Below are 14,021 nucleotides of genomic sequence, written 5' to 3' on the forward strand. Positions count from 1 at the left end.
GGACCAGCAGGAGGTGTCCAGGTGGAGAAAAGCTGAGGACAGAGTAAGGGACATTTTTAGGAGAGGCAACTTCATGTACAAAGATGAAAGAATAAGGGGTGCCTGGGTGGCTCAGTCGGTTAAGCATCTGCTTTCGGCTCAGCTCATGATCCCAGGGTCCTAGGATCGAGCCCCACATCGGGCTCCTTGCTCAGCAGGAAGTCTGCTTCTCTCCCTGCCTCCTGCTCATGCTCTCTCTCAAATAAATAAAATCATTAAAAAAAAGATGAAAGAATACAATAAAACCAGACATATTCAGTGTAGAATAAGAGGGTAGCAATGAGATAGAGAAGTAGTTACATGCCAACTTATGAAGCACTTTGTTTTGTATTGATAGATAATTTGGATTTTATCCTACTAAAGTCTTTGAGAGATTTCAAGCAAGGATATGTTGCATTTTTTAAAATTAGATTTTTATTTAAATTCAATTTAATTAATATATACTATATTATTAGTTTCAGAGGTAGAATTTAGTGATTCATCATTTGCATACAACACCCAGTGCTCATTCCGTCAAGTGCCCTCCTTAATGCCCATTACCCAGTCACCCCATCTCCCCACCCATCTCCCCTCCAGCAACCCTCAGTTTGTTTCCTATAGTTGAGTGGGTCTCTTATGGTTTGCCTCCCTCTCTGTTTTTGTCTTATTTTATTTTTCCTTCCCTTCCCCTATGTTCATCTGTTTTGTTTCTTAAATTCTACATATGAGTGAAATCATATGGTATTTGTCTTTCTCTGGATATGTTGCATTTTAAAAAATAATCATTTTACCTTGCCTAATTAAAAAGAAGGAAGGAAGGATTGAAAGAAACGTGGAGGGAAGAAAGGAAAGAAGAGAAAGAAGAAAGGAATGAATAAATAAATCACAATCACTTGAAATTCATAATCAAAGGAAATTAAATACCTAGAATACTTTGTGTAACTGTGCTAATAAATTTGAGAATCTATAAGAAAATGATGATAAAAAGTGATTCAAGAAGATATAGAAAATTGACTAATAACTATGAAAGAAATTAAAAAGTTTTTAAAGACTTCTTAAATTTGGTCAAGATCCATATGATTTTATCAGTGAATTTATTTAGATCTTCATGAAGCAGATAATTTCTCTATAATTTAAACTATTCCAGATTGTAGAGAAAAAAAAGGAAGCTGTCTCAGTTCATTTTTACAAAGTCAACATAATGATTTAAAAAACAGAGAAGCCACAGACAGTAATTTGAACAATTAAATGTAAATACTGAAGTAAAAATCATAAATAATAGACTATCAAACATAATCTAGAAGGACATGAAAAGGAGAAATAAAAGTAACATTAAGAATACAAGGATGATTAGTATTAGAAAATCCAGGGGGCAGAAATTGACAGATCTAGCAGGCAGAATATCAGAAAGGATATAGTTGAACTGAATGGTACTATTAATCAACTGGGTCAAATTGACATTTATAGAATAGTTCATCCAGCAACAGTGGAATACACATTCCTCTCAAGCTCATGAGAGCATTCACCAAAACAGACCATATTCTGACTAATAAACACATCTTAACAAATTTTGAAGAATAGAAATTATATAAAACATGCTCTTTCCACATGGAAGTAAACTGTGGAGATAAATAACAGAAAGATAGCTTTAAAATCCCCAAATATTTGGAGATTAACCAACACAGTTAATAATACACGTGGGCCAAAGAAAACGTCTCAAAGAGAAATTAAAAAGTATTTCAAACTAGGGGTGCCTGGGTGGCTCAGTTGGTTAAGTGTCTGCCTTTGGCTCAGGTCATGATCCCAGGGTCCTGGGATCAAGTTCCATATCGGGCTTCTTGCTCAATGAGGAGCCTGCTTCTCCTTCTGCCTGCTTATGTTTGCTCTCATGCTCTTTCTCTCAAATAAATAAATAAAACCTTAAAGAAAAATTATTTCAAACTAAATGAAAATAAGATACAACTTATCAAAATTTGTGGCATCACCAAAAGCAGTGCTTAGAAGGGAATTTATAGCATTAATTGTATATAAAGAAGAAATTTCTTTTTAAAAAAGATTTATTTATTTATTCATTTATTTATTTATTTATTTTAGAGAGAAAGGGAGAGAGAGCGCATGAGCAGGTTGGAGGGGCAGAGGGAGAGGGAGACGCCGACTCCCCGCTGATCAGGGAGCCCGATGTGGGGCTCGATCCCAGGACCCTGGGATCATTACCTGAGCTGAAGACAGATTCTTAACCGACTGAGCCACCCAGGGGCCTCAGAAAGGAAGAAATTTCTAAAATCAATAAATCAAATTCTAAAATCAATAATCTAAGCTATTTTAAGAAGCTAGAAAAAGAAGAGCAAATTAAATCTAAAGTAATCAGAAGAAAAGAATAAAAATTAGAGCAGAAATGAATGGTTTTGATATAGAAAATTGAAAGAGATAAATAATGAAACCAAAGGCTGGTTCATAGAAAGACCAATAAAATTGATAAACCTTGAGCCAAGCTAACCAAGAATCAAAGAGGGAAGACTCAAATTATTAATATCATAAATGAAAGAGGGACTATTACTACTGATTCCATGGACTTTAAAAGAATAATATAGGAATATTATGAACAACTCTATACCCACAGTTTGGTAACCGACATGAATTGAATCAATTCACTGAAAGACGTAGTTTACCAAAACTCACACAAGGAGAAATAGATAATCTGAATAGCTTTATATCTATTGAAGAAATTGAATCAATAATTAATAGCCTCCTAAGACAGAAAACACCAGGCCTAGTTGAAAGTAATTGAAGAAGACACAAGTAAATGGAAAGATAGTCCATGTTCATGGTTTTGAAAGAATTATTATTGTTAAAATGTCCATACTACTCAAGTAATCTACAGATTCAATACAATCTCTATTAAAATACCATGGTATTTTTTACAGAAATAGAAAAAACAATATTAAAAATTGAATGGAACTACAAAAGACTGTGAAAAGCCAAAGTAATCTTGAGAAAGAACAAAGCTGGAGGTGTCATGCTTGCTGATGTCAAATTTTATTACAAACCTATAATAATCAAAACAGTATGGTATTGATATAAAAACAAACACATGGATCAATGGAACAGAACAGAGAGCCCAGAAGTAAATGCATATATGCTCAATTAGTTTACAACAAAGGACCTAAGAATGCACAAAATGGGGATAGGATAGTCTCTTCAATAAATGGTTGGGAAAACTGGACAGCCACATACAAAAGAATTACATCATCCACTAAAATCAACTCAAAATAAAGACTTGAACCTAAGACTGAACCATAAAACTCCTAGAAGAAAACATAGTGGGTAAGCTGTTTGACATTAATCTTGACATTGATTTTTTTGTATTTGACACCAAAGCAAAGGCAACAAAAGCAAATACGAACAAATGGGATTACATCAAGCTACAACTCTTCTGCACAGCAAAGGAAAACCATCAACAAAATGAAAAGGCAACTAATGGAGTGTGAGAAAATATTTACAAACCACAAATCCCAATAGGGGTTTGATATCCAAATTATACAAGGAACTCATACAAATCAATAGCAAAAAACCCAAATAACCCAAGTAAAAAATGAACAAAGGATGTGAATATTTTTCCAAAGAAGACCTACAAATGATCAACAGATACATGCAAAGGTGTTCAGCATCACCAACCATCAAGGAAATGCAAATCAAAACCACAGTGAAATATCACCTCACACCTGTTAAAAAGACAAAAGATAAATGCTGACAAGAATGTGGAGAAAAGGGAACCCTTTTTTTTTTTTTTAAAGATTTTATTTATTTGACAGAGAGAGACACAGCGGAAGAGGGAACACAAGCAGAGGGAGTGGGAGAGGGAGAAGCAGGCTTCCCACGGAGCAGGGAGCCCGATGCGGGGCTTGATCCCAGGACCCTGGGATCATGACCTGAGCCAAAGGCAGATGCTTAACGACTGAGCCACTCAGGCGCCCCAGAAAAGGGAACTCTTGTACACTCTTGATGGGCATGTAAACTGGTTACAACCTCTATGGAAGACAGTTTGGAGATTCCTCAAGAAATAAAAATAGAGGTATCATATTATCCAGCAATCCATATATGATTTCTTGGTGTGCGTCCAGAGAAATTGAAATCATCATCTTGAAGACTTACCTATACTTCTGTGTTCATTCCAGCATTATTCACAATAGCCAAGATATGGAAACAACCTAATTGTCCATCAATGGATGAATGTATAAAGAAATTATATATGCATACTCACACACACACCTCATATACACAATGGAATATCATCCAACCTTAAAAGAAAAAGAAATCCTGTCATTTGCAACAACATGGATAAACCTATAAGGCATTCTGCTAAATGAAAATATGCCAGACAGAGAATGACAAAACTGCATGGTATCAATTATATGTGGAATCTAATAAAATAGTTGAACTCATGGAAACAGAGAATAGAAAAGTTGTTGCCAGGGGCCGATAGGTGAGGGAAAAAGGGAGAGGTTGATCAAAGGGTATAAACACTCAACTGTAAGAAGAATAGGTCTGAGTATCTAATATATAACATGGTGCCTATAGTTGATAACACTCTATTATATAAATGAAATTTGGTAAGAGAATAGAACTTAAATGTTCTCACCCCCCCCAAAAAAGTGTGATGTTGGATGTGTTAATTAATTCAATGTAGGAAATCCTCTTAGTGTATACCTATATCTCATCATTGTGTTGTATATTTTAAATATCTTACAATTTTGTCAGTTGTACCCTAATAAAGCTGAAAAAAGTTCTTCCAAATATTTGAGGAAAACATTACACCATTCTTCCACAATAGTTTCTAGAAAATAGAAGCAGTGGGAATACTTCCTAACTCATTGTATGAGGCCAGCATTAATGTAATACCAACCAGACATTATAGGAAAGAAAATCTACAGGCTAATATCTCTCATGAACATAGATACAAAAATTCTCAACAAAATATTAGCAAACCTAATCCAGCAAAGCATTAGAAGAATTATACCCTATGACCCTGGGATTTCTTATTGGTCTGCAAGACTCATTTAACATTCAGAAATCAATGTGATGCATCACATCAGTGGGCTAAAGAAGAATTATAGTCATAACAGTGGGTGCTCTCAGCAAACCTAGAATAGAGGGAGAACTTCCTCAACTTGACAAAGAACATCTATGAAAGTCCTACAGCTAACATCATACATGATGATGAGAAACTAGACGTTTTCCTGCTAAAATCAGGAAAAGCACAGGATGTCCCTTCATACCACTCCTGTTCAACATCCAATAAGACAGAAAATACTTACAGATTGGGAAGGTAGGAGTTTGTTTATAGATGACATGATTGTGTCTAAGTAGAAAATATGAAAAATTTAACAAAAAAACTATTGGAAGTAATAAGTGCATATAGCAAGGCTCAGGATACAAGGTTAATATACAGAAGTCATTTGCTTTCTTATTATACCAGTGCAGCAAAGGAAACCATCAATTTGCAATTAAAAATACAGTGCCATTTACATTAACATCAAACAAGAGAGAAATAGGTTTAAATTTAGCAAATAAACAAGATCTACATGAGTAAATTTATAAAATTCTGATGAAAAGAAATCAAAGAAAAAAAGATCTAAATAAATGGAAATATGTTCCATATTCATGTATAGGAAGACTTAAAATTTTATCAAGATATAAGTTCTTCTCAAGTGGATTTATAAATTCAATGCAATTTCAATCCAAATCCCTGCAGATCATTTTGTGAATATTAGCAAACTGATTCTTAGTATGTATGGAGAGGCAAAACACCCAGAATAGCCAACACAATATTGAAGAAGAACAGTGTTGGAGGACTGATAGTACCTGACTTCAAGACTTACTATAAAGCGACAGTAATCAAGACAATGTGCTATTGGTAATAGAGTAGATAATAGATCAAAGAAACAGAATAGGGGGCCCAGAAATAGACCCACACTGATATAGTCAACTGAATGTTGTTGGGGAGTAAAGTCAATTTAATGGAGAAAGGAAAGTCTTTTTAATAAATGTTGTTTGATAAACTAGACATCCACATGCAAAAAGAAAAAATAATCTAGACAGATTATTACACTTATTAGACTTTTACTTTCATTACAGATCTTACACTTTTCACAAAAATTAATTCAAAATGGATCATAGACTTACATGTAAAACACAAAACTTGTGTTTAAAACTTATAGAATATAGCAAAAGGGAAAATCTCAGTTACGTTGGGTATGGCTATAACTTTTTGGATGCAACACCAAAAACATGATCCATCAAGGGAAATATTGCTAAGTTGGACTTTATTCAAATGAAAAATTTGTTCTCTGAAAGACCTTGTAAAGAGAATGAAAAGATGACCCATAGGTTGGGAAAAAATACTTGCAAAACATATCTAATAAAGACAAATCCAAAATATACAAAGAACTAGTAAAACTCAACAATAAGAAAACAGACAACCCAATTTAAAAACAGGCAAAAGGGGGGTGCCTGGGTGGCTCAGTTGGTTAAGCGACTGCCTTTGGTTCAGGTCATGATCCTGGAGTCCCTGGATCGAGTCCCACATCGGGCTCCCTGCTCGGCAGGGAGTCTGCTTCTCCCTCTGACCCTCCCCCGTCTCATGTGTTCTCTCTCATTCTCTCTCTCTCTCTCTCAAATAAATAAATAAAATCTTAAAAAAAAAAAAAAACAGGCAAAAGGTCTGAACAGACACCTCACTAAGGAATGGAGAGAGAATTGTAAATTAAAACTACAATGAGATGCCACTACACAACTGTTACAATGGCTAAAATCCAACACACTGGCAACACCAAATGCTGGAGCAGCAACAACTCTCATTCATTGCTGGTGGTAATGCCATTTTGGAAGACAGTTTATTAGTTTCTTTCAAGTCTAAACATAGATAGTCTTACCATGCAATCCACCAGTCATGCTTTTTGGTATTATCCAAATGAGTTGAAAACTTAAGCTATACAAAATCTTACACATATTTGTTTAGAGCAGATTTACTTATAATTGGCCAAACTTGGAAGCTACCAGGATGTCTTCCTATAAGTGAATGGATAAACAAACTGTGATACATTCAGACAATGGAGTATTATTCAGTGATGAAAAGGAATGGACTATCAAGTTATGAAAAGACATGGAGGAAGCTTAAATATACATTGCTAAGGAAAAGAAGTCAATCTAAAGCTACATACTGTAAGACTCCAAGTATATGACATTCTGGAAAAGGCAAAGTTATGGAGAAAGTATAAAGGTCAGTCGTTGCCAGGATTCAGGGGATGAGCAAAGGAGGAATGAATAGATAGAACTGAGTGGACTTGTAGAACAGGGAAACTATTCTGTATGATACTGTAATGGTGAATATATGACATTATACATTTGTCAGTACCCATAGAACTGTACCACGCTAAGACCAAACCCTAATGCAAACTATGGATTTTAGTTAATAATAAAACATCAATACTGGTTCATCAGTTGTAACAGATGTACGACGCTAAAGAAGTTTTGGAATAAGGTAAACAGTGGGAGGGGAAGATGTGGGGCAGCTCTGTACTTTCTACGCAATTTTTCTTTAAGTCTAAATTTCTAAAAAATAATGTTTATTAATGAAAAGAAAACTCTTAGTAAAATGGGAATTCAAGGACAGTATTAGTTTATCATACAAGTGTGTAAATATGTAACCATAGAAATGCTCATTGAAACATTGTTCATATAAATATAGTCAGTGCCTATGATTATAGTATGTAAATACATTGCCAAATTATGCAGCCACTAAAATGATGAAAATGGAGAGGAAGGTATGTGTTAGAAATTTAGGAGCTAGAATTTACAGGACACAGTGATTGACTATGAAGGGAAGAATGGAATCCAATATTTTGGGTAGATCTCTGCCTTGGACTGAACTAGACAGGTGAAGAGTGGGGATTATGATTCATCTACTGGTGAACTCATTGTGTTTAGTTTCTGTGGTCATAAACCCCAGGAAGTAATCAGATATATAGGTCTTTGGGGCGCCTGGGTGGCTCAGTTGGTTAAGTGTCCGACTCTTGATTTCGGTTCAAGTCATGATTTCAGGCTCCTGAGATTGAGCCCCACGTAGGGCTCTGTGCTGAGTTTGGAACCTGCTTAAGATTCCCTCTCTCCCTCCCTCTGCCTACCCCTCTCCCTCTGCTTGGGCTCTCACTCTCTAAGAAAAAGAATAAATAAATACATAAAAAAAGATATATGGGTCTTTAACAAGAGTAGGTTTGGATAGAGATAGTGTAAGCTCTAGGAGTTGATGTAATCACCCAGTGAAATTGAGAGAATTAGAAGCCAGAAAAGTAAAAGTAAAACCAGGAGAAAACTATGTTGTGAAAGCCAAAGAACAGAGTTCTAGGAGAGAATGTTTAATAGAGACCAAGTAAGATTGGACTGAAAAATGAATATTGCATGCTGTAGCATGAAGTCATGGGTTACTGTGGACCAAATTATGTTGATGGATGGTTAGCACTGGAATCCTGATTGCCCTGGTTCAAGTAGACCTGTTTGTCCTGAAAATATTTTTCTTGGAACATTAGTCCCATAGTACTTCTTACAACATTTTATATGCTAGTGTACATCATGAATCTCTTAAACAGGGTTTCTCAAACTTATTCGATCTAGGAACTCTTGTGCTGTTGTGTTAGCATTTTTCAGATCTGGTGTTCCTTAGAACACATTTCAGGAAACATCCACATATAACAATCTGAAGGAGCTTCATGACAGAGACACTAGAGAGGTAGAATAGTAGCTCATGGGAATATTTATAGCATGAAGCTGAAACTTTAGGATACTTATTTTAAGCAAAACGAGGAGACTAGGTACTATAAAGAGGTTATTATTACAGGAAGGGAGGTTCTTGGAGTCCTAGAAGAGATGAACAGGATTAACACCCTGAGAGTGAGTATAGTTTTGAACAAATGTAGGAAAGTAAAAAAGGATGCAGATAGTTGAGTCAGTAAAGGTAGATTCTCTATTTGGTAAAGCAAAACAATAGCTTGTCTTGCAGACACAGGATAGAAAGGACTCTACTGTGCTTTTGAAAAAGAAAAATTGATGAAGACTGTGATATTACTTAATATTCCCAATTCTGTTACTTAGTGGATGTAAGTGTGAGATGTCTCCAAGTAGAAATTTCTGATTATACTGGAAGTCTGAATGATTTTTAAAATTCTGTATTTCATAGGATGCCAGACATGCAGCTGAAGAAGAGATTTATACCAACTTAAACCAGAAGATTGACCAGTTTCTACAGTTAGCTGACTATGACTGGATGACTGGAGATTTGGGCAACAAAGCTAGTGATTACCTAGTAGACCTCATTGCCTTTCTACGAAGCACTTTTGCTGTATTCACACACCTTCCTGTAAGTGACAATTGCTCTTACATTGCCCATCATACAGAAAAAAGTTTTCTTAAAATTTAGTTTGGTGAAAGATGTTTGTTTGTGCTTTAACTAGCTGGGAAGCTCTTTAGGATATAAAAGCTCACACTATAATTATCATGCCTTGAGGAGATCTAGAGACCTCTCATCATTTTTCCATTGACTTTTGCATTTTGCATTTGTTTATTTTGAAAATGGTCCCTAATATTATGTCTATTTCTATTCCTCTTAACTTCACCTAAAGTAATTTGTGCAAGCACCTAGTGAATGCCATGGTAGAAATAGAAGACAAACTTAGGAGTTAGAATTTCAGGTATGTATCTTTTAGTCCTAGAATATCCATTTAATTTTTTTAAAGTTTAATTTATTTATTTGTCAGAGAGAGAGAGAGCACAAGCAGGGGGAGCTGCAGGCAGAAGGAGAAGCAGGCTCCCTGCTGAGCAAGGAACCCAATGCAGGGCTCATTCCCAGGACTCTGGGATCATGACCTGAGCCAAAGGCAGTCGCTTAACAGACTAAGCCACCCAGGCGCCCCTCCATTTAATTTTTTTTTAACCTCAAATTCTCTGGTGAAATTCTCCATCTTTTTATCTAATTTGTCTATCTTTTCTCTATTTTCTTGACCATATTAATTAGTCATTTTAAAGTTGTTTTTTACTGGTGGTGAAGTGTCATTCACCTACATGTAGGTAGAATTATTTCTGATTTTTTTTCTTAGTTATCAGTCATGAGATCCTATCTCTTCCTATTATTTTTTGGTTGGTGTTAGACATTGCATTTAAAACATGTAGAGGTTCCAGGTGGTAACATCTCCCACCAGAATTGGTTTATCCCTTCCATTACTAAGTAGGTAGTATGGGCAGGTGGGTTATGGTTTGAGCCCACCAGGTGGTTCATCGTCTTAATCCCAACATGGGCTAATCTGGGTCCAGCTTGGGTTGCAGATGCAGTCTACCTTTGATTTGCCCCTGTTGCTAGGATGTGGTTCTTCAGAGCTTTTACTGAGAGCCTGGCACATCATCGTCTCTTCAGGACTAAGAGGACTATGGAACTTTCCACTTTTCAGAAAAACCTTATCTCTTCAGCCTCCTGCCTTTTTTAATTTTAGAGTTTGGCAAATGTCTTGAGAAGGAGGCTTACCCAGATCAGCAATTGCCTATAGGAAAAAAGTGGTTGGAGATTGTCCATGTCAATTAACCACTCCCTCAAAATCTTTCAGCTCCCACCTGAGATTCTCATGAATCCTCCTACTAGTGAGTCTTTTTCTATGAAACACTAAGGCTGTGGGAAATCTTACTTTGCTTTTCAAAGATTATGGCTTAGACCCTTATTTTCCTCAGCTGGGCAGCTTTAGAATTCAGAAAATGTCTTGAGGAGAATACTGGCCCTCAGATCTCCAATTTTGGTACTTCAGCCCATGGAAGCAAAAACAATTCAGTGACTTTTTTTCACCCCAGTAGTCACTCTCTACCTGCACCTAACCCAGATTCTCAGTCTGTTCCTGTGCCTACGTTGGGCAGATACCTCTAGGGATGGCTGCAAGAGCCTCAGCTCACCTCCAAAAGGTCTGCCTTCTTTGTAGCTTTATTTCCTTTAGTCCTCATTGCTTCATAGCTGTTTGGTGTCTTTCCGTTTTTCACTGCCGTTTATATTGCTTGGTGGGAGCATTGGCCTGCAGAAAACTAGGTTATTTCATCTAGCTTTACCTTGACACCAAAGCAAGACAAAAGTAGCACAAAAGAGCAAATGATGAACCAATAAATAAATTTTAGCAAGTCAATTCCTAAGTGTTTTAAGAAAATAATATACTGCTACTATGTAGGATTCATTCTAGAGATGCAAGGATGGTTTGATATTTGAAAATCTGTTAATCTAATTTATCACATTACTAGGTGAAAGAGATGAGCATTATCTTTGTGTATTCTAAAAAGGCATTGCACAACATCCAGCCTGCCCTCCTGATTTTAAAAAAACTTACTAAAATTCAAGCAATGTAATATTTCAATAACATGATAAAGAGCATCTATGTGAAATTCAGCAACCACCATAGATTTAACAGTGGAACTCTGAAAACACTTATTTGCATTTACATCAAAAGTATGGCGAAGATACTTCTTACTAGTACTTTAGAAGTTCTATGAAATAAATAAAGTTAAAAAAATAAATAATAAATGTTATCATTGTTTATAGATTATTACTATGTGGTTGGATAACCCCCCAAAAATCAACGAAAAAATAATAGGACCAATAAGACTTTCGTTGGTTAGTTGGTCCACTTAGAAAACAAATCAGCTTCTCTTATATTAGCAATACCCTCATAGAAAATATATTGAAAAAAAAATGCCCGATTCATCTTTGGATTTTAACATCTCTGTAAGTAATACTTAACAAGTTATATGTAGGACTAATGTGAAGAACATGTCACAAAATAATTTAAAAGAGACTTTATTATGTGCAAATACATACAGCATTTTAGGTGGGAATAGTTCATACTGTAAAGAATTTTTCCAAAATTAATCTAATTACCATGAATAACAAGTGAATTTGGTGGTGGTGGATTATTTTAACAAAATAATTCTAAAATTTATTTGCAGACAAAAAGGGATAGTATTTGCCAAAAAATATGAAAAAGTAAATTGAGTGTGGTCTTTTCCTATCAAGTGTAGAAATATTATAAACCAAAAATAATTTAATATCCTTCTCACACTGGAATAGACTGATAGATTAGAGGAAGAGAACATAAAATCTAGAAATAGTTCAAAGTACATGTAAGAATTTAGTATATGATAAAGGTGACATTAGCAATTTCTGTTGCCACTGCTATCTGCTAATTTGGATGAAAAGAAGTTTTCATATATCAAAATAAATTCTAGATCAAATGCATGTTTACATTTTAATTTATTTTTTAATTTTTTAAATCTAAATTCAGGTTAGTTAACATATAATATATTATTAGTTTTGGGGGTAGAATTTAGTGATTCATCAGTTACATATAACACCCAGTGCTCATTACATCACGTGCCCTCCTTAATGCCCATCACCCAGTTACCCCATCCCCCCACCTACATGTTTACATTTTTAAAAAGACAGAAGTTACGGGAGAACCAATAAAAATGTTAGCAAATATTTCTATAATCTGAAAATAAGTCACCGTCACAAGGATGACACCAAAAAATGAAATCATTAAGGAAATGGTTAATAATTTGGCCACATAAGATGTTTTGTAAGATACCTAACAAGAATTAATAAAGGAAATAGAATGTAAGCTTACTACAAAAGTAATTAACAAGTATTCCAAAAGGTTAATATCTGTAATATATAACAATATAACACATTGTTTCAAACTCAGTAAGAAGACTGCACAACTTACTGGGAAAATTTGCAGATGTTGTATTTTAGGCATCAGAAAAGAAGAAAAATAAAAGACTAATGATAACATGAGCAAAATGTGTAACTCTGGTAATAAGACATGTATATTAATATTGTGGGATATTCTTGCCTATAAATTTGCCAAAAGTAAATAAGAAAATGATAACATTCAATATTTATGAGAAACATTTCCCCAAATAGGTATTCTGATACATTCCTGGAAGGTGTAAAAATTGGTATATTCTTCTTGATGGTCAGTTTTTCAGAATGCCTCAAAAATCTCTTAAAATTTGCTTACTTTTAACCCTGTAATCCAGTCCACTTTTAGAAATCTTAATGAAATCATCATTGGTGTATTATACAATTCACATATAAGTGTGTTCAGCATAGTATTAGCTTTTGCATAGTGGAGTGGGGAGTAAATTAAAAGCCAGTAACAGATGTGTTAGCTCAATAAATTATTATATATTCACATACTATGATCTCAATCATTCATTAAATTAGTGGAGATGGATATTTATCAATTTAAAATATGTTAATTATTTCTTGACTGGAAAAGCAGATTGTAAAATAGTTTTATACTATATGATCTCACTTTTATTAATATAGATACACATACATTAATCATCTGTATTATATACAGTAAAACTCTAGAGTTACATACTCCATGGTTTAACTATACTAGTCTCTGTATAGCTTTTATTTTTTCTTTTTGTTTATCTGTGTTTAAAAAAATTTTTTTTCTGTCATGAAACGTTTGCTGCTTTTATAATTCTGGGGGTGGGGAAAGGTGATATTTAGAAGTATTATTCTCTGTTCCAAGAGTATTTTGTCCTTGATAATTAATGTATACTTAAAAAAACCCACTTTTATTGAAGAAAGATTTTTACAAATGTAAAATGATACTATCCAGAATCAAAGTCAGAGGTAACTCACAACCCTAAGTCTTCAATGTTGCTTCCACAAATGCCATGTTTCTGTGTGATCTAGTATGGAGATGTTCTTTCTGAAGCCACTGTTTCAAAAAGTATTTCTAGTCACCAGCCATTATATTCTCTAGAATCAAATTGGTACAGCTTCTAAAACTACCCCTTCTTCTGGTTTTTACACAGACAAAAGAGACTGCCCAGCATTTGTGTTTTGTTCCCCAACATGCTAGATATCGTCTTCATGGAAGCTCATATTAGTAAAATGAATTAGCCAA

The 14,021-nt window shown here is 34.7% G+C and overlaps 1 protein-coding gene across 3 annotated transcripts in view; it reads left to right on the plus strand.

Annotated features, from left to right (window-relative positions):
- Positions 1–14,021, plus strand: part of EXOC6B (exocyst complex component 6B) — a 607,862-nt gene that overhangs the window by 337,554 nt on the left and 256,287 nt on the right. For all 3 annotated transcript variants that reach the window (XM_035001312.1, XM_035001314.1, XM_035001313.1), the window contains one exon: positions 9,251–9,430. In XM_035001312.1, coding sequence (XP_034857203.1) covers positions 9,251–9,430 — 180 coding nt within the window. The remainder of the gene's footprint in view (positions 1–9,250; positions 9,431–14,021) is intronic.

The sequence above is a fragment of the Mirounga leonina genome, unplaced genomic scaffold (genome assembly GCF_011800145.1).
Source record: "Mirounga leonina isolate KUSES-001 unplaced genomic scaffold, KU_Mleo_1.0 Mir_125, whole genome shotgun sequence".
Lineage (NCBI taxonomy): Eukaryota > Metazoa > Chordata > Mammalia > Carnivora > Phocidae > Mirounga > Mirounga leonina.